The sequence below is a fragment of the Salvelinus alpinus genome, unplaced genomic scaffold (assembly GCF_045679555.1).
Source record: "Salvelinus alpinus unplaced genomic scaffold, SLU_Salpinus.1 scaffold_40, whole genome shotgun sequence".
Taxonomy (NCBI): Eukaryota; Metazoa; Chordata; class Actinopteri; order Salmoniformes; family Salmonidae; genus Salvelinus; species Salvelinus alpinus.
This window is the reverse complement of record NW_027255981.1, coordinates 881136-905669: the sequence shown is the minus strand read 5'-3', so window position 1 is coordinate 905669 and position 24534 is coordinate 881136. Positions and strand designations below refer to the sequence as shown.

The 24534-nt window shown below is 41.9% G+C and overlaps 1 protein-coding gene across 4 annotated transcripts in view; it reads left to right on the top strand.

Moving 5' to 3' along the window:
* Positions 1-24534, top strand: part of LOC139567038 (son of sevenless homolog 1-like) — an 88331-nt gene that overhangs the window by 49458 nt on the left and 14339 nt on the right. For all 4 annotated transcript variants that reach the window (XM_071388458.1, XM_071388460.1, XM_071388459.1 and 1 more), the window contains exons 11-16: positions 13057-13138; positions 14877-14999; positions 18875-18978; positions 19156-19378; positions 23476-23595; positions 24253-24415. In XM_071388458.1, the coding sequence (XP_071244559.1) occupies positions 13057-13138; positions 14877-14999; positions 18875-18978; positions 19156-19378; positions 23476-23595; positions 24253-24415 (815 nt within the window). The remainder of the gene's footprint in view (positions 1-13056; positions 13139-14876; positions 15000-18874; positions 18979-19155; positions 19379-23475; positions 23596-24252; positions 24416-24534) is intronic.

The window sequence follows — 24534 nt, the reverse complement described above, 5'->3', positions numbered from 1 at the left end:
GAGTGAGAGGACCAACTGGTGTGCAGAGTTCCTAAGTAATTTCAATGCACTTTAATGACTCAAAGAAGAGTCTTCAACTATAAGATTTTTTTTTGCGTTCTCCTAGCTGAGCCGTTGAGCAACAAGAGCAAGCACACTTGCAGTTGTTTTGTTTGTAACACAGACATGCTTCGCCGCCAATTACTGTTCTTCATGCAATCTAAAAACAGCCCATTTTATAAATTGCAATCGGAGTCAGCTGGGCATCATGAAAGCTTGTTCTATTGCCAACATGACTAGCTAAGTTATAAAATGCTATTTTACGGTGTTAGGCTTTCACGGGGTAATTCAGAGAAACGGATCGGTATTTTGGTGCGCATAGAAAAGAGTCATGCTTTAGACTGTTAGGTTCTAATTGTTCAGAGTAAATAACTCACGGACACTAGAGAAGCTTAACCAAGTTTAATATCCCACTTAAGACACTCCTCCTTCTCTCCAATCCTTATTATTCCCTTCAGGGGATCTGACCTGACCTCAACCCCTCCTTCGCCTAATCCACAGATGTCCATCCGCTTCCCCTATAGCAATCTTTTGATCTCCTCCCATCCACCCAGCACATTCCACAGCCACTCTGTCTTTCTACAGATCTCGCTCCTTTATATACTCTGCGTCTGACCTATCATGTCTTTAACATCTCAATGTTCAACGTTTAGAATCCAACAAGACAAACAGGCTCATTCTGTTCAGAACAACCGAGGGTATGACACCATGTCATCTTGTAATTGTACATCAAACATAGTGATCATAAACGTTGACACTGCATGTTATTGTATAGCCACTGTTGTTCCAATTTAGGCGCTTAGCAGTGCCCGAATATGCCATTTTCAACCCGTATACAGGTACGAGTGTAAAGGGCTACAGGGAGCAGGAAGTAGACATGGGTCACATCTCAAATTGCTCCCTCTCCACATTTAATTTATTTGAAGTGAGAGAACTGGACAGGCAAAAGCGAATGCCAAGAAACCTAGATATTTTCTGTATCTTGTTAATTTTTGTCCTGACTACTAGGGCCTGGCCTCTTACTCCATTGTGCACCGCAATTGTTTGTGTTTATGCAAACCGCACTTGCCCAGTGCCTGGAGTGCCTGTTCCTGTTATCACCTTGTTGTTCTACACACAAAACCTTGAGCTTGAACCTTAAACATCAAAGACAAGATAGTGGAAGGCCTTCCTCCCACTTTCGTCATCCCCACATCCATTTATAGCTGTTTTCACACGGCTTGTAAATATTTGGCCACACTTGACGTCAGAACGCGGGATGTGATGACCTGCTTCGTTTCAGTGTCAGTTTAGCCCCAGATAACACAACGAGAACTGATAAAGAACAAAAAACAAGAGGACGAAGCCTATTTATCGTCACTTCGCCATTTTGTAAGTGACCGGTAGTAGCAGATCTTTCCTGCCTGTTTTTAGTGTTGTTGAGGTAATCACTTTGCAGACTTCAGTGGCACCTGAACTCCTTTAGTGATTCCTCACTAAAGCCCAAACAAAAAAAAGACATTCTTTTTGGAATGTTCATGAAATGTAATCCATAATATAGTCCTTTTGGAGGAAGAATTGTTGACATATATTTGTATCTAGAAGTTGGCATATTTATGACATTTTGGCCTTACCCAGGCCTCCTTTAAGACTCCATAATGCTTCATCTGGAGGTGCTACAAAGCAAAAATGGATGTCATATGAAGCTTTACCACTTGCTCTGTAATACGAGTAGTATTTTAATAGTAAAAAATAATTATTTATTTAGTTCCCCTCTGGAACTTTGATATGCCCGTAGAATAGGCTATATTATGTTCAACAATATATGTTTTTAAGCAACTCAAACATTTCTTTATTCATATTTATATTCAAAAATGTATGAAAAAAAAGTGATTGAAACCAAAATACTACTCATATTACAGAGCAAGTGATAAAACTTCATAAGACACCAATGTTTGTTTAGTAGCACCTACAGATGAAACACTATGGAGTCTTAAAGGAGGCCTGGACGAGGCCAAAATATCAGAAAAATGCCAACATTGTATTGTAATGCCAACATAATATTGTATTAAATATGACTCAATTATGCTTTTTGACACATGACAACAATCCTTCAACCAAAGAACTATTTTATGGACTATATTTTGTGAAAATGTAAAAAATCATGGTCTTTCTTTGTCTGGCGTTTCGTGAGCAATCGCTCTTAAGAAAGGCTGAATGACCCAGCACACACAGCAGTTGTTAAACCATGGGATCTGTATTCTTCTCCACTGACGGGTGCCGTTGTACCTAACCAGATACAAGGCTGCGATTGGACTAATAAGCTCTTCATTAATTAAAAGTCATGATGTCATTTTGGGGAAATAAATCACCAAATTCAATCGCTCAAAGTCCCAAGTGGATGTGGGCTCTGGTAATCCGGGGAGCAAAACATTTAGGCCAAGCGCTTTTGAAATTTGTTCTGTTTCTATGCATTGTTATGCAATGTCATGCAAACATACAGGTGTTGTATAAAATCCTCTTAAAGACACACGTTTTTCTTTGTTTCGCACGGAAGCCTTTCTGAACTCTTACACACGTTTGGGTTTCATCTCGTTTGTCTCTGGAAGTCTAGAGCAGTGTTTTTCAACTGTGGTAAGTGAGTACCCCCAGACTGTACACATTTTTGTTGACGCACACCTGATTCAACTCACCCAAGTGCTTGATCATTAGTTGACGAGTTGATTCAGGTGTGCTTGTCCTGGGCTACACCAAACCTGTGTGCTGTTGGGGAGTAGTGAAGGACTGGAGTTTAAAAAAACACTGGTCCAAGGTTAATGCAGCACAATACAAGGCCAGAAGAGAACATTCCTCTTATGGGTGGACTGTCCAGCTCACACCCCTGTGTAAACTTCCTGCCCCGAATAAAGGGTAGGGTGTAAATTTAGGCCACTATTTTCCTTTTTAGTTTTCAACCGTCTGTGTGCCACTGATTTCCAAATAAGCCAAGGGAAATGAGCCTTTTGAGGAAAAAGTGTGTCTGTGTGGCCTGGGTAATTTGAAAAGGGGAAAAAGGTGCTTCCTGTGCGATGCACCTCATGCCTGGGACACACACCCTGCTCCCACCCAGGAGACAGCAGGGGAGGGACAACGCACGCTTTCTCTCTTGTCTCTCTGTCCTATCTGCATTACAATTTGCATGGATCTACGCTTCTGTTTCTGCCATAAATTGTCATCAAGAATCCATATAGTCCATGAGGCAGGAGTCGGTCGGGCTCTCTTGGGACGGCGATGTCTCATAGTGATTTTTTTGAAGGTCTATGTCCCTAGAGTTGGAAAATGTGTGATAGCAGTGCAGCAATGGTAGCTTTCTGCGTGTTATCGTTCATCCCTCCATCCCATCAATTTTTCCCATAGGGGTTTTACCCTATGGCAAACAATATCAGTATTGCTCACTTGTACTCTTTAATCTTGTATCATTGGAAAGCTTAGAGATTCAGACACATTTTTGGGAATGTTCAGGTCAACAGAACTTTGACCATTGACCTCTATGGTACATCGCAGCAGTTTTGGAAAAAGTACTCAATTGTCATACTTGATACCACAGAAAATGACTCAAGTAAAAGTGAAAGTCACCCAGTAAAATACTACTTGAGTAAAAGTCTAAAAGTATTTGGTTTTAAATATACTTCAGTAGCAAAAGTAAATGGAACTGCTAAAATGTACTTAAGTATAAACCATTTCAAGTTCCGTATATTAAGCAAACCAGATGGCACAATTTACAAGCAAAGCATTTGTGTTTAGTGAGTCCTCCAGTTCAGAGGCAGTAGGGATGACCAGGAATGTTCTCTTGATATGTGTGAATTGGACCATTTTCCTGTCAAAATGTAGTACCTTAGGGTGTCAGGGAAAATGTATGTAAAAAATAATGTAAAAAGTACATTATTGTCTTTAGGAATGTAGTGAAGTAAAAGTTGGCAAAAATATGAATAGTAAAATAAAGTACAGATATCCCAGATATTTTTACTTAAGTACATTACACCACTGCATATCAGAATGACCTGTACGCCATTAAAGAGGAAACCCTGATATATTTTAAACTTTGTTTGACAAGTGGTTCTGAAAGTACATGAAATTACCTTTCAAATTATATTTAATATAGTGCATTCGGAAAGTATTCATACCCCTTGACTTTTTCCACATTTTGTTATGTTACAGCCTCATTCTAAAATTGATTAAATCGTTTTTTCCCTCAGCAATCTACACGTACTACCCCATAATGACAAAGCAAAAACAGGTTTTTAGAGATGTTTGCAAATGTATTAAAAATAAACTGATCACATTTATGTAAATATTCAGACCCTTTACTCAGTACTTTGTTTTTATTTTTATTTTTTATTTTACCGTTATTTTACCAGGTAAGTTGACTGAGAACACGTTCTCATTTGCAGCAACGACCTGGGGAATAGTTACAGGGGAGAGGAGGGGGATGAATGAGCCAATTGTAAACTGGGGATTATTAGGTGACCGTGATGGTTAAGGGCCAGATTGGGAATTTAGCCAGGACACCGGGGTTAACACCCCTACTCTTACGATAAGTGCCATGGGATCTTTAATGACCTCAGAGAGTCAGGACACCCGTTTAACGTCCCATCCGAAAGACGGCACCCTACACAGAGCAGTGTCCCCAATCACTGCCCTGGGGCATTGGGATCTTTGTTTAGACCAGAGGAAAGAGTGCCTCCTACTGGCCCTCCAACACCACTTCCAGCAGCACCTGGTCTCCCATCCAGGGACTGACCAGGACCAACCCTGCTTAGCTTCAGAAGCAAGCCAGCAGTGGTATGCAGGGTGGTATGCTGCTGGCAAAGAACCTTTGGCAGCGATACAGTGTAGAGTAATTTATTTTAATTTTATTTAACCTTTATTTAACTTGGCAAGTCAGTCTTCTTGGGTAGGACTCTACAAGCTTGACACACCTGTATTTGGGGAGTTTCTCCCATTCTTCTCTGCAGATCCTCTCAAGCTCTGTAAGGTTGGATGGGGAGCGTCGCTGCACAGCTATTTTCAGGTCTCTTCAGAGATGTTCGATCGGGTTGAAGTCCGGGCTCTGACTGGGCCATTCAAGAACATTCAGAGGCTAGTCCCGAAGCCATTCATGTGTTCTCTTGGCTTTGTGCTTAGCGTTGTTGTCCTGTTGGAAGGTGAACCTTTGCCCCAGTCTGCGGTCCTGAGCGCTCTGGAGCCGGTTTTCATCAAGGATCTCTCTGTACTTTGCTCTGTTCATCTTTCCCTTCATCCTGACAAGTTTCCCAGTCTCTGCCGCTGAAAACCATCCCCGCAGCATGATGCTGCCTCCACCATGCTTCACCGTAGGGATAGTGCCGGGCTTCGTCCAGATGTGACACTTGGAATTTAGGCTAAAGAGTTCAATCTTGGTTTTATCAGACCAGAGAATCTTGTTTCTCATGGTCAGAGTCCTTTAGGTGCCTTTTGGCAAAATCCAAGTGGGCTCTCATGTGCCTTTTTACTGAGGAGTGGCTTCTGCCTGGCCACTCTACCATAAAGGCCTGATTGGTGGAGTGCTGCAGAGATGGCTGTCCTTCTGGAATGTTCTCCAATCTCCACAGAGGAACTCTGGAGCTCTGTCAGAGTGACCATGAGGGTTCATGCTGGGCGGCCAACTCTAGGAAGAGTGTTGGTGGTTCCAAACTTCTACCATTTATGAATGATGACAGCCAGTGTGTTCTTTGGGACCTTCAATGCTGCAGAAATGTTTTGGTACCCTTCCCTAGATCTGTTTCTCGACACAATCCTGTCTCGGAGCAGTACAGACAATTCCTTCGACCTCATGGCTTGGTATTGCTCTGACATGCACTGTCAACTGTGAGATCTTATATAGACAGGTGTGTGTCCAATCAATTGAATGTACCACAGGTGGACTTAAATCAAGTTGTAGAAACATCTCAAAGATGATCAATGGAAACATGATGCACCTGAGCTCAATTTTGAGTCTCATAGCAAAGGGTCTGAATACTTATGTAAATAAGGTATTTCTGTTTTTTATTTGTAATACATTTGCTAACATTTCTAAAAACCTGCTTTCGCTTTGTCATTATAGGGTATTGTGTGTAGATTGATGAGGAACTATTTTTATGTAATCCATTTTAGAATAAGGCTGTAACGTATCAAAATGTGGAAAAAGTCAAGGGGTCTGAATACTTTTCGTGTGTGTGAGAGACCATTTGCTCACACACATATAACATGCACACACATTTATACTGACTCAACACAACTCAAAGGTTTGGACACACCTACTCATTCAAGGGTTTTTCTTTATTTGTACTATTTTCTACATTGTAGAATAGTAGTGAAGACATCAAAACTATTGAATAACACATATGGAATCATATAGTAACCAAAAAAGTGTTATTAAAATATATTTAAGATTTTTCAAAGTAGCCACCCTTTGCTTTGATGACAGCTTTGCACTCTTGGCATTCTCTCAACCAGTTTTATGAGGAATGCTTTTACAACAGTCTTGAAGGAGTTCCCACATACGCTGAGCGCTTGTTGGCTGCTTTTCCTTCACTCTGTGGTCCAACTCATCCCAAACCATCTCAATTGGGTTGAGGTCGGGTGATTGTGGAGGCCAGGACATCTGATGCAGCACTCCATCGCTCTCCTTCTTGGTCATATAAGCCCTTACACAGCCTGGAGGTGTGTTGGGTCATTGTCCTGCTGAAAAACAAATGATTGTCCCACGAAGCACTAACAAGATGGGATTGGCGTATCGCTGCAAAATGCTGTGGTAGCCATGCTGGTTCAGTGTGCCTTAAAACTTCTTGCGACTACAGGGGGTGCTGTTCCGAATTAGCATTTTGTCGTCTCCAAATTAAACTGCCTAGTACTCAATTCTTGCTCGTACAATATGCATATTATTAATTCTATTGGATAGAAAACACTTTCTAGTTTCATACAACGTTGAAATTATGTCTGTGGGTGACCCAGAACTCTTTCTACAGCGAAATCCATGACAGACAGTGAAAGGTCTGAGAGCGAAGCTCTGGTTTCAGATCAGTTTTTAAGGTCTCTGTCTATCCTATGGAACGGCACGAACTGCACCCGCCTTCCCCTGGATGTCAGTAACCAATGAGAAGTGGAATGGGCCTTCTAGGTAGCTCTCAGAGGTTATAAAAGACCAAGGAGTGAGAGTAGCCCCCCTTTCGACGCTCGCCCTTACGCAGGAAGGGACCTCCGGATGCCATTTTCACAGGCTCGGTTATCAACTTGAAATGTATCCGTCTGTAATTTAATTCGATATAGGACTTAGAAACATCATAAGGTAGTTAATTTAAACCGTTTTATAGCAATTTATATCCGTTTAGTGCGATTTTGATGCATTTCTATGTGAAGCACCGGGCACATTTCGGGGTCCTGGTTGAACGTTAGCGGGCATTTAGACGGACAAAGGACATCTTTCGACCAAAAGAAGATTATACCCAAGAAAGAATACATTGCCCAAGAATCCGATGGAAAATCACCTCATAGTAAGTAATATTTAATATGATAAATCGTTGTTCTGTCGAAATATTTTAAACGCATATTTCGCCATTTTGTTTTCTATCCCTTCGCTTGGCGAACCCTGTATTGCACAGTAAGGATAATTTTAGAAATGTAAATCAGCGATTGCATTAAGAACTAATTTGTCTTTCGATTCCTGTCAACCCTGTATTTTTTAGTCAAGTATATGATTAGCTTTCAATTAAACTAGATCACTCTGATAGATGACGTCAGACATATTGAGGCTTGATTTCCTAGTATTTTTATTGTGTAACCACGGTTTTGTATGGCTCTTTCTAAAAAATATGCACCTTTTCGAACAAACTGTATATGTATGTTGTAAAATGATGTTACAGGAGTGTCATCGGAAGAATTCTGAGAAGGTTAGTGAAAAAATTAATATATTTTGGCGGTGATTACGTTATAGCGCTCTTTGGCTGGAATCGATGCTCTGGTAACGTTTGCACATGTGGTATGCTAACTTATCGATTTATTGTGTTTTCGCTGAAAAACGCTTAGAAAATCTGAAATATGGTCTGAAATCACAAGAACTGGGTCTTTCCATTGCTATGCTTTGTCTATTTTTATGAAATGTTTTATGATGAGTAAATTGGTCATACACGTTGCTCTATCTAGTAATTCTAGTCGATTTGTGATGGTCGGTGCAATTGTAAACTGTGATTTCTACCTGAAATATGCACTTTTTTCTAACAAAAACTATCCTATACCATGAATATGTTATCAGACTGTCATCTGATGGTTTTTTTTATAGGTTATTGGCTATCAATATCTTAGTTGAGCCGAATTGGTGATAGCACCTGAAGGAGTAAGAAACTGATGGAGTTAGAATAGTGGTGTATTTTGCTAACGTGTTTAGCTAATAGATTTACATATTTTGTCTTCCCTGTAAAACATTTTAAAAATCTGAAATGGTGGCTTTATTCACAAGATCTGTATCTTTCATCTGGTGTCTTGGACTTGTGATTTAATGATATTTAGATGCTACTATCTACTTGTGAAGCTATGCTAGCTATGCTAATCAGTGTGTGGGGGGTGGGGGGTGCTCCCGGATCCGGGATTGATACTCGTGAAAGGTTAAATTCTAAATAAATCACAGACAGTGCCACCAGCAAAGCACCATCACACCACCTCCTCCATGCTTCACGTTTGGAACCACACATGCAGAGATCATCCGTTCACCTACTCTGCATCTCACAAAGACACGTGGTTGGAACCAGAAATCTCCAATTTGGACCCATCAGACCAAAGGACAGATTTCCACGTGTCTAATGTCCATTGCTTGTGTTTCTTGGCCCAAGCAAGTCTCTTCTTATTGGTGTCCTTTAGTAGTGGCTTCTTTGCAGCAATTTGACCATGAAGGCCTGTTTTACACAGTCTCCTCTGAACAGTTTATGTTTATGTGTCTGTTAGTTGAACTCTGTGAAGCATTTATTTGGGCTGCAATCTGAGGCTGGTAACTCTAATGAACTTATCCTCTGCAGCAGAGGTAACTCTGTCTTCCTTTCCTGTGGCGGTCCTCATGAGAGCCAGTTTCAGCATAGCGCTTGATGGTTTTTGCGACTGCACTTGGAAGAAACTGACTGGCCTTCATGTCTTAAAGTAATGGACTGTCGTTTCTCTTTGCTTATTTGAGCTGTTCTTCCCATAATATGGACTTGGTCTTTTACCAAATAGAGTTATCTTCTGTATACCACCCCTACTTTGTCACAACACAACTGATTGGCTCAAACGCATTAAGATGGAAAGAAATTCCACAAATTAACTTTAACAAGGCACACCTGTTCATTTAAATTAATTCCAGGTGACTACCTCGTGAGCTGGTTGAGAGAATGCCAAGAGTGTGCAAAGCTGTCATCAAGGCAAAGGGTGGCTGCTTTGAAGAATCTAAAATCTATATTTTTTTATATATATGTGTGTTTTTTTATATCCCCTTTTCTCCCCAATTTCGTGGTATCCAATTGGTAGTTAGTCTTGTTCCATCGTTGCAACTCCCTTATGTACTCGGGAGAGGCGAAGGTCGAGAGCCGTGCGTCCTCCGAAACACAACCCAGCCAAGCCGCACTGCTTCTTGACACAATGCCCGCTTAATCCGGAAGTCAGCCGGATTAAGACAGCACCAATCTGTCGGTGGAAACACCGTACGCCTGGCGACCGTGTCAGCGAGCACTGCATCCGGCCCGCCACAGGAGTCGCTAGTGCGCAAGGGGACAAGAACATCCCTGCCAGCCAAACCCTCCCCAAACCCGGACGACGCTGAGCCAATTTTGCGCCGCCCCATGGGTCTCCGGTCCTGGACTCAAACCAGGAACTCTAGTGGCACAGCTAGCACTGCGATGCAGTGCCTTAGACCACTGCGCCACTCGGGAGGCCAATATATTTAGATTTTAACACTTTTTTTGGTTACTACATGATTCCATATGTGTTATTTCATAGTTCTGATGTCTTCACTATAGTTCTACAATGTAAAAAATAAAAACCCTTGAATGAGTAGGTGTCAACATTCGACTGGTCCTGTGTGTGTGTATAGTGGCAAGAAAAAGTATGAAAACCTTTTTGGAATTACCTGGATTTCTGCATAAATTGGTCATAAAATTTGATCTGATCTTCCTCTAAGTCACAACAACAGATAAACACAGTCTGCTTAAACTAATAACACACAAACAATTATACGTGTTCATGTCTTTATTGAACACACCGTGTAAGCATTCACAGTGTAGGGTGTAAAAAGTATGTGAACCCTTGGATTTAATAACTGGTTGACCCTCCTTTGGCAGCAATAAACTCAACCAAACATTTTCTGTAGTTGTGGATCAGACCTGCACAATGGTCAGGAGGAATTTTGAACCATTCATCTTTACAAAACTGTTTCAGTTCAGCAATATTCTTAGGATGTCTGGTGTGAACCGCTCTTTTCTTCTGTTGAAGCCATTCTGTTGTTGAGTTACTTCTGTTTTTTGGGTCGTTGTCCTGTTGCATCACCCAACTTCTGTTGCGCTTCAATTGGCGGATAGCCTTACATTCTCCTGCAAAATGTCTTGATCAACTTGGGAATTCATTTTTCCGTCGGTGATAGCAAGCTGTCCAGGTCCTGAGGCAGTAAAGCAGCCCCAAACCATGATGCTCCCTCCACTGTACTTTACAGTTGGGAAGAGGTTTTGATGTTGGTGTGCTGTGCCTTTTTTTTCTCCACACATAGTGCTGTGTGTTCCTTCCAAACAACTCAACTGTAGTTTCATCTGTCCACAGAATATTTTGCCAAAAGCGCTGTGGAACATCCAGGTGCACTTTTGCGAACTTCAGACATGCAGCAATGTTTTTTTTTGACAGCAGTGGCTTCTTCCGTGGTGTCCTCCCATGAACACCATTCTTGTTTAGTGTTTTACATATTCTAGACTTGTCATCAGAGATGTTAGCATGTTCCAGAGATTTCTGTAAGTCTAGCTGACACTCCAAGATTCTTCTTAACCTCATTGAGCATTCTGCACTGTGCTCTTGCAGTCATCTTTTCAGGACGGCCACTCCTAGGGAGAGTAGCAACAGTGCTGAACTTTCTCCATTTATAGACAATTTGACTTACTGTGGACTGATGAACATCAAGGCTTTTAGAGATACTTTTGTAACCCTTTCCAGATTTATGCAAGTCAACAATTCTTAATCTTAGGTCTTCTGAGATCTCTTTGTTCGAGGCATGGTTCACATCAGGCAATGCTTCTTGTGAATAGCAAACTCCAATGTTGTGAGTGTTTTTTATAGGGAAAGGCAGCTCTAACCAACAACTCCACTCTCGTCTCGTTGATTGGACTCCAGGTTTTTTATTTTTTTATTTCACCTTTATTTAACCAGGTAGGCTAGTTGAGAACAAGTTCTCATTTGCAACTGCGACCTGGCCAAGATAAAGCATAGCAGTGTGAACAGACAACACAGAGTTACACATGGAGTAAACAATAAACAAGTCAATAACATGGTAGAAAAAAAGAGAATCTATATACAATGTGTGCAAAAGGCATGAGGTAGGCAATAAATCGAATAATTACAATTTAGCAGATTAACACTGGAGTGATAAATCATCAGATGATCAGGTTAGCTGACTCCTGACTCCAATTTGCTTTTTGAAAAGTCCTTAGCCTAGGGGTTCACATACTTTTTCCAACCTACACTGTGAATGTTTAAATGATGTATTCAATATAGACAAGAAAAATACAATAATTTGTGTTATTAGTTTAAGCACACTGTGTTTGTCTATTGTTGTGACTAATAGGAAGATGCTGATATCCAGGTTATTCCAAAAGGTTCACATACTTTTGTGTGTGTGTGTGTGATAACTAAATAAGGTTTGGGATGTTAAAACGTTTTCAGTGTGAACTTAAACGTTTAAAGCCAGATATAAAGTATGTAGAAAAGATAATGGAGCTGTATATTTTTTTAATAAGATCATCTTTGAGAACTAACAACCACCAGAATAACTGTCTAAAATACATTTTGTTATAAAGTGAGTCACTCAGATAGCATAAGAACACAACATAAGCCAAGGCAAAATGTGTAGAATTGCAGGAAATTGGCAATAAAACTGGCATTATCTCTCTGCCCCATTGCAAAATGCGTAGAATTGCAGGAAATTGGCAATAAAACTGGCATTATCTCTCTGCCCCATTGCAAAATGCGTAGAATTGCAGGAAATTGGCAATAAAACTGGCATTATCTCTCTGCCCCATTGCAAAATGTGTAGAATTGCAGGAAATTGGCAATAAAACTGGCAATATCTCTCTGCCCCATTGCAAAATGCGTAGAATTGCAGGAAGATAACTTTAAAGTAACTACCCAGTGAAAATCGAACATTTTGTAAGTTAATATTCTGTTATGTCATACCCAAATAATGTTGTTGACTTGTCCTATACTTGTATTTGTGGTCAAAGCCTAGTAGAAACACTGCAGTGTGTAATGTCGGTGGTGGGTAGGGCAGGCCGGTGATCTATTTTCAAGCGTGTGTGGTGGAGTGGCGGCTGCGTGCGTCAGAGCAGCGTCTGTTTCCTGGCTGAAATAGTTTCAGGCCGATTGTTTGTAAATCCACACTGAGGCAGCTATTGTCTCCCCCCCACCACTGCCCGCCAACCCCAGCCAGACCCCGGTGAAAGGGCTTGGACAGATCCAACATGTGAACCACTAGCTAACGGTCCTGTTCTCCCGCATAACCACAGTATCAGCACTCCTAATATACACACAGACCTGGGTCATGTTCACTAGGGAATGTTTGACATTTTGTTTGTCTGTCCTGTTTGGTGCCTAATAAACATGACATTGGTTAGCATATCTTAGACTGTTAACGTAATAGTTATAAGATGTCTAGCTAGCAAACAGTAGCGAATTTCATACAATTCATCACCGCAAAGTCATGAAAGAACAATAGCTACTTGCACACTGCTGAGAATGATTGATTAACAAAATGGCTGACAATCCCCTTGTTTTTCCTCCTTGCAGATCCAAATTTCGTCCGAACATTTCTAACAACCTACAGGTCCTTCTGTAAACCTCAGGAGCTGCTGGGTCTTCTTATGGAGAGGTGAGGTCAACTGGATACACCGACGCTTTCGTGCTAGCAAACTTACAACATTGTAATATTCTGGGCCCTCAGAGTTTCCTGAGCCAGTGAGCTTGGGACACATCTGTAGGGATAAGAAGTAATCAGGTATTTTATGACGTTTGCACTGGATCAGACAGAGCATTACATTTTTCCCTTTCATGCTGAGTGGTTATTGAAAGGGGGAGAGATGGATTTTTTTTTTAAATATACATTGAGGAACCATTGTCATTCTCAATAAAAAACACACCTTTACTCACTGTTTGAGGTGAATGTGCGGGGGCACTGGTTAGTCAAGGTAACATGTATATGTAGGTAGAGTTAAAGTGACTATGCATAGATAATAACCAGAGAGTAGCAGCAGTGTAACAGAGGGGGGGGGGCACAATGCAAATAGTCTGGGTAGCCAATTTGATTAGCTGGTCAGGAGTCTTATGGCTTGGTGGTAGAAGCTGTTTAGAAGCCTCATGCACCTAGACTTGGCGCTCCGGAACTGCTTTCCGTGCGGTAGCAGAAAGAACAGTCTATGACTAGGGTGGCTAGAGTCTTTGATGATTTTTAGGGCCTTCCTCTGACACCGCCTGGTATAGAGGTGCTGGATGGCAGGAAGCTTGGGCCCAATGATGTACTGGGCCGTATGCACTACCCTCTGTAGTGCCTTGCGGTCAGAGGCCGAGCAGTTGCCATAACAGGCTGTGATGCAACCCGTGAGGATGCTCTCGATGGTGCAGCTGTAGAACCTTTTGAGTATCTGAGGACCCATGGCAAATCTTTTCAGTCTCCTGAGGGGGAATAGGTTTTGTCATGCCCTCTTCACGGTGTGCTTGGACCATGTTAGTTTGGGTCTAGGGTTTCTAAGATAATGGTGTTGATGTGAGCCATGACCAGCCTTGCAAAGCATTTCATGGCTACAGACGTGAGTGCTACAGGTCGGTAGTCATTTAGGCAGGTTACCTTAGTGTTCTTGGGCACAGGGACTATGGTGGTCTGCTTGAAACATGATGGTATTACATTCTCAGACAGGTAGAGGTTGAAAATGTCAGTGAAGACACTTGCTAGTTTGTCAGTGCATGCTCGGAGTACATGTCCTGGTAATCCGCCTTGTGAATGTTGACTTATTTAAAGGTCTTACTCACATCGGCTGCGGAGAGCGTGATCACACAGTCATCCGGAACAGCTGATGCTCTCATGCATGTTTCAGTGTTACTTGCCTCTATGCGAGCATAGAAGTAATTTAGTAATTTAGGCTTGTGTCACTGAGCAGCTCTCGGCTGTGCTTCCCTTTGTAGTCCGTAATAGTTTTCAAGCCCTGCCACATCCAACAAGTCTCAGAGCCGGTGTAGTACGATTCGATCTTAGTCCTGTATTGATGCTTTGCCTGTTTGATGGTTCGTCGGAGGGCATAGTGGGATTTCTTGTAAGCGTCCAGATTAGTCTCCTGCTCCTTGAAAGCGGCACTTCTACCCTTTACCTCAGTGCGGATGTTGCCTGTAATCCATGGCTTCTGGTTGGGGTATGTACGTACAGTCACTGTGGGGACGACGTCCTCGATGCACTTATTGCTAAAGCCAGTAACTGATGTGGTGTACTCCTCAATGCCATCGAAAGAATCCCGGAACATATTCCAGTCTGGAACCTCGACTGTCTGGTTAAAGGTGTATCCCAGATTCCACACTGCTGTGTCTTCTCAGTTCTGATTTTGTTTTCTGGAACCTTCCAGGTTTGAAATTCCCGAGCCGAAGCCCACAGAGGCGGACCAGATGGCCATAGAGAATGGAGACCAACCTCTCAGCGCCGAACTCAAACGATTTCGCAAGGAGTTTGTCCAGCCAGTCCAACTCAGGTACCTCTGCAACCCTCTCCATTTACCACACCTAATTCCAGAGGTTGTGTTCATTAGGGACTATAACAGAAAACATTCGACAAAAAAAACAGTTATTCTTGGACAAGTCAAGGTAGCCCCTGTCTGTTTTCTTTCATTTTGGTGCCTAATGAACTTGACCTAGGGGTCAACAGTACATCCTGGTTTTCTTGTGGTACACTTGGAACGTAGTCTGTCCTGATTAGCAGAGAAAGGTTTCAAACTTTTTCAATGCTGGGCTGAAACAAAAGCATGCACTCTTTACGTTTTTTATATATATTTTTTTTTTATGCTCCATATACTGTGCGTTCGGGAAGTATTCAGATCCCTTCCCCTTTTCCACTTTTTTGTTACATTACAGCCTTATTCTAAAATAGATTTTTTTTTTATTATGTAAAAATCCTCATCAATTTACACATGATTCCACATAATGACAAAGCGGGTTTAGAATTTTTTGCTAATTTATTACAAATAAAAACAGACATACCTTATTTACATAAGTATTCAGACCCTTTGCTATGAGACTCTCTAAATTGTGCTCAGGTGCATCCTGTTTCCATTGCTCATCCTTGAGATGTTTCTACAACTTGATATAAGTCCACCTGTGGTACATTCAATTGATTGAACATGATTTGGAAAGGCACACACCTGTCTATATATGGTCCCACTGTTGACAGTGCATGTCAGAGCAAAAACAAAGCCATGAGGTCGAAGGAATTGTCTGTAGAGCTCCGAGACAGGATTGTTTTTTTGCAGCGTTGAAGATCCCCTACAACACAGTGGCCTCCTTTCTTAAATGGAAGAAGTTTGGAACCACCAACACTCTTCCTAGAGTTGGCCGCCCGGCCAAACTGAGCAATCAGGGGAGAAGGGCCTTGGTCAGGTGGGTGACTAAGAACCCGATGGTCACTCTGACAGAGCTCCAGAGTTCATCTGTGGAGATGGGAACCTTCCAGAAGGACCGCCATCTCTGCAGCACTCCACCAATCAGGCCCTTATGGTAGACTGGCCAGACGGAAGCCACCACTCAGTAAAAGGCACGTGACAGCCTGCTTGGAGTTTGCCAAAAGGCACCTAAATGACTCTCAGACCATGAGAAACAAGATTCTCTGATCTGATAAAACCAATATTGAACTCTTTAACCTGCATGCCAAGCTTCATGTCTGGAGGAAACCTGGCACCATCCCTATGGTGAAGCATGGTATTTTTCAGCGGCAGTGACTGGGAGACTAGCCAGGATCGAGGGAAAGCTGAATGGAGCAAAGAACAGAGAGATCCTTGATGAAAACCTGCTCCAGAGCGCTCAGGACCTCAAACTGGAGTGAAAGTTAATCTTCCAACAGGACAACAACCCTAAGCACACAGCCAAGACAACGCAAGAGTGACTCTGAATGTCCTGGAGTGGCCTAGCCAGAGCCCGGACTTGAACCCAATCAAACATATCTGGAGAGACCTGAAAATAGCTGTGCAGCGACGCTCCCCATCCAACCTGACAGAGCTTGAGAAGATCTGCAGAGAAGAATAGGAGAAACTATAGGTGTGCAAATACAGGTATGCCGAGCTTGTAGTGTCATAACCAGGAAGACTTGAGGCTGTAATCGTTGCCAAAGGTGCTTCAACAAAATACTGAGTGAAGGGTCTGAATACTTATGTAAATGTGAAATTTCAGTTTTAAATTCTTTATAAATTTGCAAACATTTCTAGAAACCTGTTTTTGCTGTGAATTTTTTGGGGGTGGGAAAGTCAAGGGTCTGAATACTTTCAGAATGCATTGTATATATTTTTTTGTAAATATATATTTTTATATATATTTTCCTACTTTATTATTTTCCCCTAACCCTTACACCCCTCCCATAATTGGAGTAAACTAATGGACAACAATACTTAAGCTTAAACTTCAGGTTATACATACTACATAGATTTCACAGACAGTATATTTTAAATTAGCTATCTTTCTTTATGTTTTTTTGGTCCCAGCCTTCAGCTACCCTCAACCCTTCCCACCTACAGTTGAAGTCGGAGGTTTACATACACCTTAGCCAAACACATTTAAACTCAGTTTTTCACAATTCCTGACATTTAATCCTAGTAAAAATTCCCTGTCTTAGGTCAGTTAGGATCACCACTTTATCTTAAGAATGTGAAATGTCAGAATAATAGTAGAGAGAGTGATTTATTTCAGCTTTTATTTCTTTCATCACATTCCCAGTGGGTCAGAAGTTTACGTACACTCAATTGGTATTTGGTAGCATTGCCATTAAATGGTTTAACTTGGGTCAAACGTTTTGGGTAGCCTTCCACAAGCTTCCCACAATAAGTTGGGTGAATTTTGGCCCATTCCTCCTGACAGAGCTGGTGTAACTGAGTCAGGTTTGTAGGCCTCCATGCTCGCACACACCTTTTCAGTTCTGGCCACAAGTTTTCTATAGGATTGAGGTCAGGGCTTGTGATAGCCACTCCAATACCTGGACTTTGTTGTCCTTAAGCCATTTTGCGACAACATTGGAAGTATGCTTGGGTTCATTGTCCATTTGGAAGATCTATTTGCAACCAAGCTTTAACTTCCTGACTGATGTCTTGAGATGTTGCTTTAATATATCGACATCATTTTCTTTCCTCATGATGCCATCTATTTTGTGAAGTGCACCAGTCCCTCCTGCAGGAAAGCACCCCCACAACATGATGCTGCCACCCCCATGCTTCACGGTTGAGATGGTGTTCTAAAGGCTTGTGAGCCTCTCCCTTTTTCCTCCAAACATAACGATAGTCATTATGGCCAAACAGTTCTATTTTTGTTTCATCAGACCAGAGGACATTTCTCCAAAAAGTACGATCTTTGTCCCCATGTGCAGTTGCAAACCGTAGTCTGTTTTTTTTATGGCGGTTTTGGAGCAGTGGCTTCTTCCTTGCTGAGCGGCCTTTTAGGTTATGTCGATATAGTACTCGTTTTACTGTGGATATAGATACTTTTGTACCCGTTTCCTCCAGCATCTTCACAAGGTCCTTTGCTGTTGTTCTGGGATTGATTTGCACTTTTCACACCAAAGTACGTTCATCTCTAGGAGACAGAACGTCTCTTTCCTGAGAGGTATGATGGCTGCGTGGTCCCATGGTGTTTATACTTGCGTACTATTGTTTGTACAGATGAACATGGTACCTTCAGGCGTTTGGAAATTGATCCCAAGGATGAACCAGACTTGTGGAGGTCTACATTTGTTTTTCTGAGGTCTTGGCTGATTTCTTTTGATTTTCCCATGATGTCAAGCACGGGCACTGAGTTTGAAGGTAGGCCTTGAAATACATCCACAGGTACACCTCCAATTGACTCGAATGATGTCAATCAGCCTATCAGAAGCTTCTGAAGCCATGACATCCTTTTCTGTCATTTTCCAAGCTGTTTAAAGGCACAGTCAACTTAGTGTATGTAAACTTCTGACCCACTGGAATTGTGATACAGTGAATTATAAGTGAAATAATCTGTCTGTAAACAATTGTTGGAAAAATTACTTGTCATGCACAAAGTAGATGTCTAAACCGACTTGCCAAAACTATAGTTTGTTAACAAGAAATTTGTGGAGTGGTTGAAAAACAAGTTTTAATGACTCCAACCTAAGTGTATGTAAACTCCTGACTTCAACTGTATCTCTGTGATGTGCATCCCATTTTCATTTCTAGCTGTGGCTCTCTGGTCTCTTATCAGTCAACTAATCTCTCTTCCAGTCTCTTAGGAGTTGGTTTAAGTTCCTAAGTCAGGGGCAGATTTATTTAGTTTTTAGGTCAGGATTTGTAGTTAGCGCTCTCTTGCTGGTCTGTAACTGGTATCTTAACTGGTTTTGACCTACTCGCTCTTCCTGCAGGGTACTGAATGTATGTCGCCACTGGGTGGAGCACCACTTCTATGACTTTGAGCGGGACTGTCAGTTACTCAAGTGTCTGGAGGAGTTCATTGCATTGGTGCGAGGTATGTGTGGATAAATCGGGGCAAGGACTTTCTCCTCTTTCGTTGCATATCCTCTCTTTTTGTCTTGTATTTTCTCCTCTCTTTTTTTCTTATTTTCCTCTCGTCTCTTCCTCTCTCGTATCTCTCCTCCACTTCTCTTCTCTGAGTGACAATCTCCCTCTCTGTGACCCCTCCCAGGCAAGGCCATGAAGAAGTGGGTGGAGTCCATTACCAAGATCATCCAGAGGAAGAAGCAAGCACAGGCCAATGGGCCCAGCCACAACATCACCTTCGAGAGCTCGCCACCGCCCATCGAGTGGCACCTCAGCAAGTCGGGCCAGACAGACCAGTTTGACCTCATGACCCTCCACCCCATTGAGATCGCCCGGCAGCTCACACTGCTCGAGTCCGACTTCTACAGGTAGGCCTACAGTACCGTATTGCTGTCCACGGCAGTGTTTTTTTTATAACTCCAGTCCTTTTTGTTCCAGTCCAGTACTAAAGCACCTTAATTTATCACTGGCTTGATGATTACTTGGATCAGCTGTGTAAGTGGTGGACTAGAGCAAAAATGTGACTCACCACCTGGATTCGGTGCTATGGAGCAAAATGTGAAATGGTGTCTTTTACATTGGATAAAAGTATAGACTCGGAGATAGAAAATGGTTTATCATACACTCTGCTTTGAAAGTTGATGAACTTGTAACACCACTTTTGAGGAAATGGCCCTTCTTGGAGAGCTCTTCTTTGTCTACACCCATTCAGCATTGTTCACACCCTCTTAAGCCTTAGCCCCGCCCATCTCTTTAAGGATTAAATGTGTTAAACAGAGTGAGTAGTGTAGTAAACAACTGAGGATTTCAAGACAAAAAGTGGTAAAAGTAGTAGCCTACAATAAGGAAAAGCTCCAGCTAAAAATACACTATCTCATCCTTGTTCTATATCCTAATTTGACTTTGGTGCAGGTCATGTTCTTCACATTACCGTCTCTGGTAAACACACACTATATCAAATAAAATCTTAGTTCATTTGTCACAGGCACAGGATACAGAAGGTGTAAATGGTACAGTGAAATGGTTACTTGCATATTTGCATAGTAGCAATATCAAAAATAGAAAGGCCAGAATTCCGGAGTTGCGTCTTCACTGTTGATGTTGAGACTGGATTTTTGCAGGTACTATTTAATGAAGCTGCCAGTTGAGGACTTGTGAGGCGTCTGTTTCTCAAACTAAACACTAATGTACTTGTCCTCTTGCTCTGTTGTGCACCGGGGCCTCACACTCCTCTTTCTATTCTGGTTAGAGACAGTCTGCGCTGTTCTGTGAAGGGAGTAGTACACAGCGTTGTACGAGATCTTCAGTTTCTTGGAAATTTCTCGCATGGAATAGCTTTGATTTCTCAGAACAATAATAGACTGACGAGTTTCAGAAGAAAGGGCTTGGTTTCTGGCCATTTTGAGCCTGTAATCGAACCCACAAATGCCGATGCTCCAGATACTAAACTAGTCTAAAGAAGGCCCGTTTTATTGCTTCTTTAATCAGAACAACAGTTTTCAGCTGCGCTAACATAATTGCAAAAGGGTTTTCTAATGATCAATTAGCCTTTTAAAATGATAAACTTGGATTAGCTAACACAACGTGCCATTGGAACACAGGAGTGATGGTTGCTGATAATGGGCCTCTGTACGCCTACCTAGATATTCAATAAAAAATCTGCCATTTCCAGCTACAATAGTCATTTACAACATTAACAATGTCTACGCTGTATTTCTGATCAATTTGATGTTATTTTAATGGACAAAAAATGTGCTTTTCTTTCAAAAACAAGAACATTTCTAAGTGACCCCAAACTTTTGAACGGTAGTGTACTTACACACACACACACATGCATACAGTTGAAGTTGGAAGTTTACATACAGTTAGGTTGGAGTCATTAAAACTCGTTTTTCAACCACTCCACAAATTTCTTGTTAACAAACTATAGTTTTGGCAAGTCGGTTAGGACATCTACTTTGTGCATGACACAAGTCATTTTTACAGCAATTGTTTACAGACAGATTATTTCACTTATAATTCACTGTATCACAATTCAAGTGGGTCAGAAGTTTACATCCACTAAGTTGACTGTGCCTTTAAACAGCTTGGAAAATGACAGAAAAGGATGTCATGGCTTCAGAAGCTTCTGATAGGCTGATTGACATCATTCGAGTCAATTGGAGGTGTACCTGTGGATGTATTTCAAGGCCTACCTTCAAACTCAGTGGCTCTTTGCTTGACATCATGGGGAAATTAAAAAAAATCTGCCAAAGCCTCAGGGGGGAAAAAGTCTGGCTCATCCTTGGGAGCAATTTCCAAACGCCTGAATGTACCACGTTCATCTGTACAAACAATAGTACGCAAGTATAAACACCATGGGACCACGCAGCCGTCATACCGCTCAAGGAAGGAGACGCATTCTGTCTACTAGAGATGAACGTACTTTGGTACTTTCCAAAACCACCATTAAAAAATACAGACTACGGTTTGCAACTGCACAAAGATGGTACTTTTTGGAGAAATGTCCTCTGGTCTGATGAAACAAAAATAGAACTGTTTGGCCATAATGACCATCATTATTTTTGGAAGATAAAGGGGATGCTTGCAAGCCGAAGAACACCATCCCAACCATGAAGCACGAGGGTGGCAGCATCATGTTGTGGGAGTGCTTTGCTGCAGGAGGGACTGGTGCACTTCACAAAGTAGATGGCATCATGAGGATGTAAAATTATGTGGATATGTTGAAGCAACATTTCAAGACATCAGTCAGGAAGTTAAAGTTGTGGCAAAATGGCTTAAGGACAACAAAGTCAAGGTATTGGAGTGGCCATCACAAAGCCCTGAACTCAATCCTATAAAACATTTGTGGGCAGAACTGAAAAAGCATGTGCGAGCAAGGAGGCTTACAAACCTGACTCAGTTACACCAGCTCTGTCAAGAGGAATGGGCCACAATTCACCCAACTTATGGCTTGTGGAAGACTACCCAAAACATTTGACCCAAGTTAAACAATTTAAAGGCAATGCCACCAAATACCAATTGTAAACTTTTGACCCACTGGGAATGTGATGAAAGAAATTAAAGTTGAAATAAATCATTCTCTCTACTATTACTCTGACATTTCACATTCTTAAAATAAAGTGGTGATCCTAACTGACCTAAGACAGGGAATTTTTACAAGATTAAATGTCAGGAATTGTGAAAAACTGAGTTTAAAAGTATTTGGTTGAGGTGTATGTAAACTTCCGACTTCAACTGTACATATACACAAACGTGCAGCACCAGAGAGGGGACACACTTCCCCCTCTGACGTCGCTGGGCATGTGGGAACAGCTAGGGTGGGCCGTACCCAAGGTTATCCCCTCACCTCTTTCCCACGCTCCGGGGTGAAGTTTCCCCTTGGTGCAGATCAGCTTCCTTTCTCCCAATTCTAACCGTAACCATTAGTGGGGGAAATTCAGAACTGACCCGAGATCAGCATCTATGGTAACTCAATGTATATACTGTAAGAATATCAATTGAAATGTCCATGAATTGAGCTGGTCCTCATTAATGTACCGTAGGTCACTTCATTACTCCCTCTTTGTTTACTACACAAGCTTCTGACTCAGCTGACTTTGTTGTTGAAGTATAAAAACATGAGTTACAAAAACGCATTCACAGGGTTGGTTAACTCTCGAGGTTCCTCGGGTCTCCACCGGATTAGGTAAATCCGCTTTTTAATTTTAATGCGCCTCACTGCTGGAACAATTTACAGCTCTCATTAAAATGAGATGTTCTGTTGCAGCTCGGGCAGTTTAGGGCGTTGATTGAAAACCTAGTAGCTGAGAACTGTAACTGTTGTTTATGAGTCTGTATTTACTTTTTGCGTATTCTTTTTAATATTAGCCCGTATTTATGCATGTTTAGTTTTAAATGTGTATATTGATGTGTATTGTGTACACAGGGCTCACCTGGAAATGAGACCCTTGGCTACCTGTTTAAAATAAAGTTAAAATAAAAACATACAAAAATTCACCGTACTCCATTTCCTACGACGAGATCACAACACACCGGCCTTGTGGCCCAACAATGGTTGCCGGTATTGTCCGAAAATCTTACCACAATGCTGGCACAGAAAACTCCCTTAGCTGCCAAGACTGGAGTCGGTAGAAGTTTGCACCTAACCACTGACACAAGGTCAGATTTTTTTGTTGTTGTTGCTGTCATATAACTAATAATGGTGGTTCTCTGTGGCTCATATGGTGAACACATGATGCTAGCAACACTAAAGTTGTGGCTTCAATTCCTGCTGGGATCACATAAACATACAGTATAGTGACTGCATACATTTTTTGTAAGTCTCTTTGAATAATAGCATATAATAGTTTGGGTATATGGTAATCTCCTCCTAGATCTTTGGTTCGGAGCATCTACTTGAAGCGTCGAAGCAACTGACCTCTGCATTATTGTCCTCTCTCTGACCTCTGACCTATATCTACAGGGCGGTGCAGCCGTCAGAGCTGGTGGGCAGCGTGTGGACGAAGGAGGACAAGGAGCTGAACTCGCCCAACCTTCTGCGCATGATCCGCCACACCACCAACCTCACGTTGTGGTTCGAAAAGTAAGAGCACTCATTTTGTTTTTTTGGCATCACAAAGGAAGCGGTCCTTGTGAAACGAGACCATGATATTCCTTACAAGTGCACTGTTGACAAAGCATTTTCTATGATGAATTTATGGCATGATGAAGTATATTATGTAGCTCAATGTATACTGAACAAAACTATAAACACAACATGTAAAGTGTTGGTCCCATGTTTCATGAGCTGAAATATAAGATCCCAGAAATTTTCCCTGAGCACAAAAAGCTTATTTCTCTCAAATGTTGTGCACAAATGAGTTTACATCCCTGTTAGTGAGCATTTCTCCTTTGCCAAGATAATCCATCCACCTGACAGGTGTGGCATATCAAGAAGCTGATTAAACAGCATGATCATTACACAGGTTCACCTTGTGCATGTTCACCTTGTGTATGTATTTTCTTTCCCCCACTTACCTTACACTTTGTCATCCACCGGCTGTGGAAATAAAATGACCGAACTATGCAGACCTGAGTCATGTTTATTAGGGCTTGCAGCGGGAAAACGTTTTGCAATTCAAAACAAAAAGGTTGTCCCTCCCTGTTTGTCAGTTGTCCGTTTAGTCCCTAATGAACACAGGGCCCTGGTCCCTGGGTTTCAATAGCATTTTTTTTTCTCAATGTACCACGTTCTCCACAGGTGTATCGTAGAGACGGAGAACCTGGAAGAGCGGGCAGCGGTGGTGGCGCGTATCATCGAGATCCTGCAGGTGTTCCAGGAGCTCAACAACTTCAACGGCGTGCTGGAGGTGGTCAGCGCCATGAACTCCTCGCCCGTCTACCGGCTAGACCACACCTTCGAGGTGATGAAGGCCTGGAGGGGTTCTTTCTGCAAGATTCTTTTGAAGTTGTTGTTAGGAAATGGTGTGATAACACTGTCTTGGTACTATCTGGCCATTGCATGAATCCAATGAAAATTGCA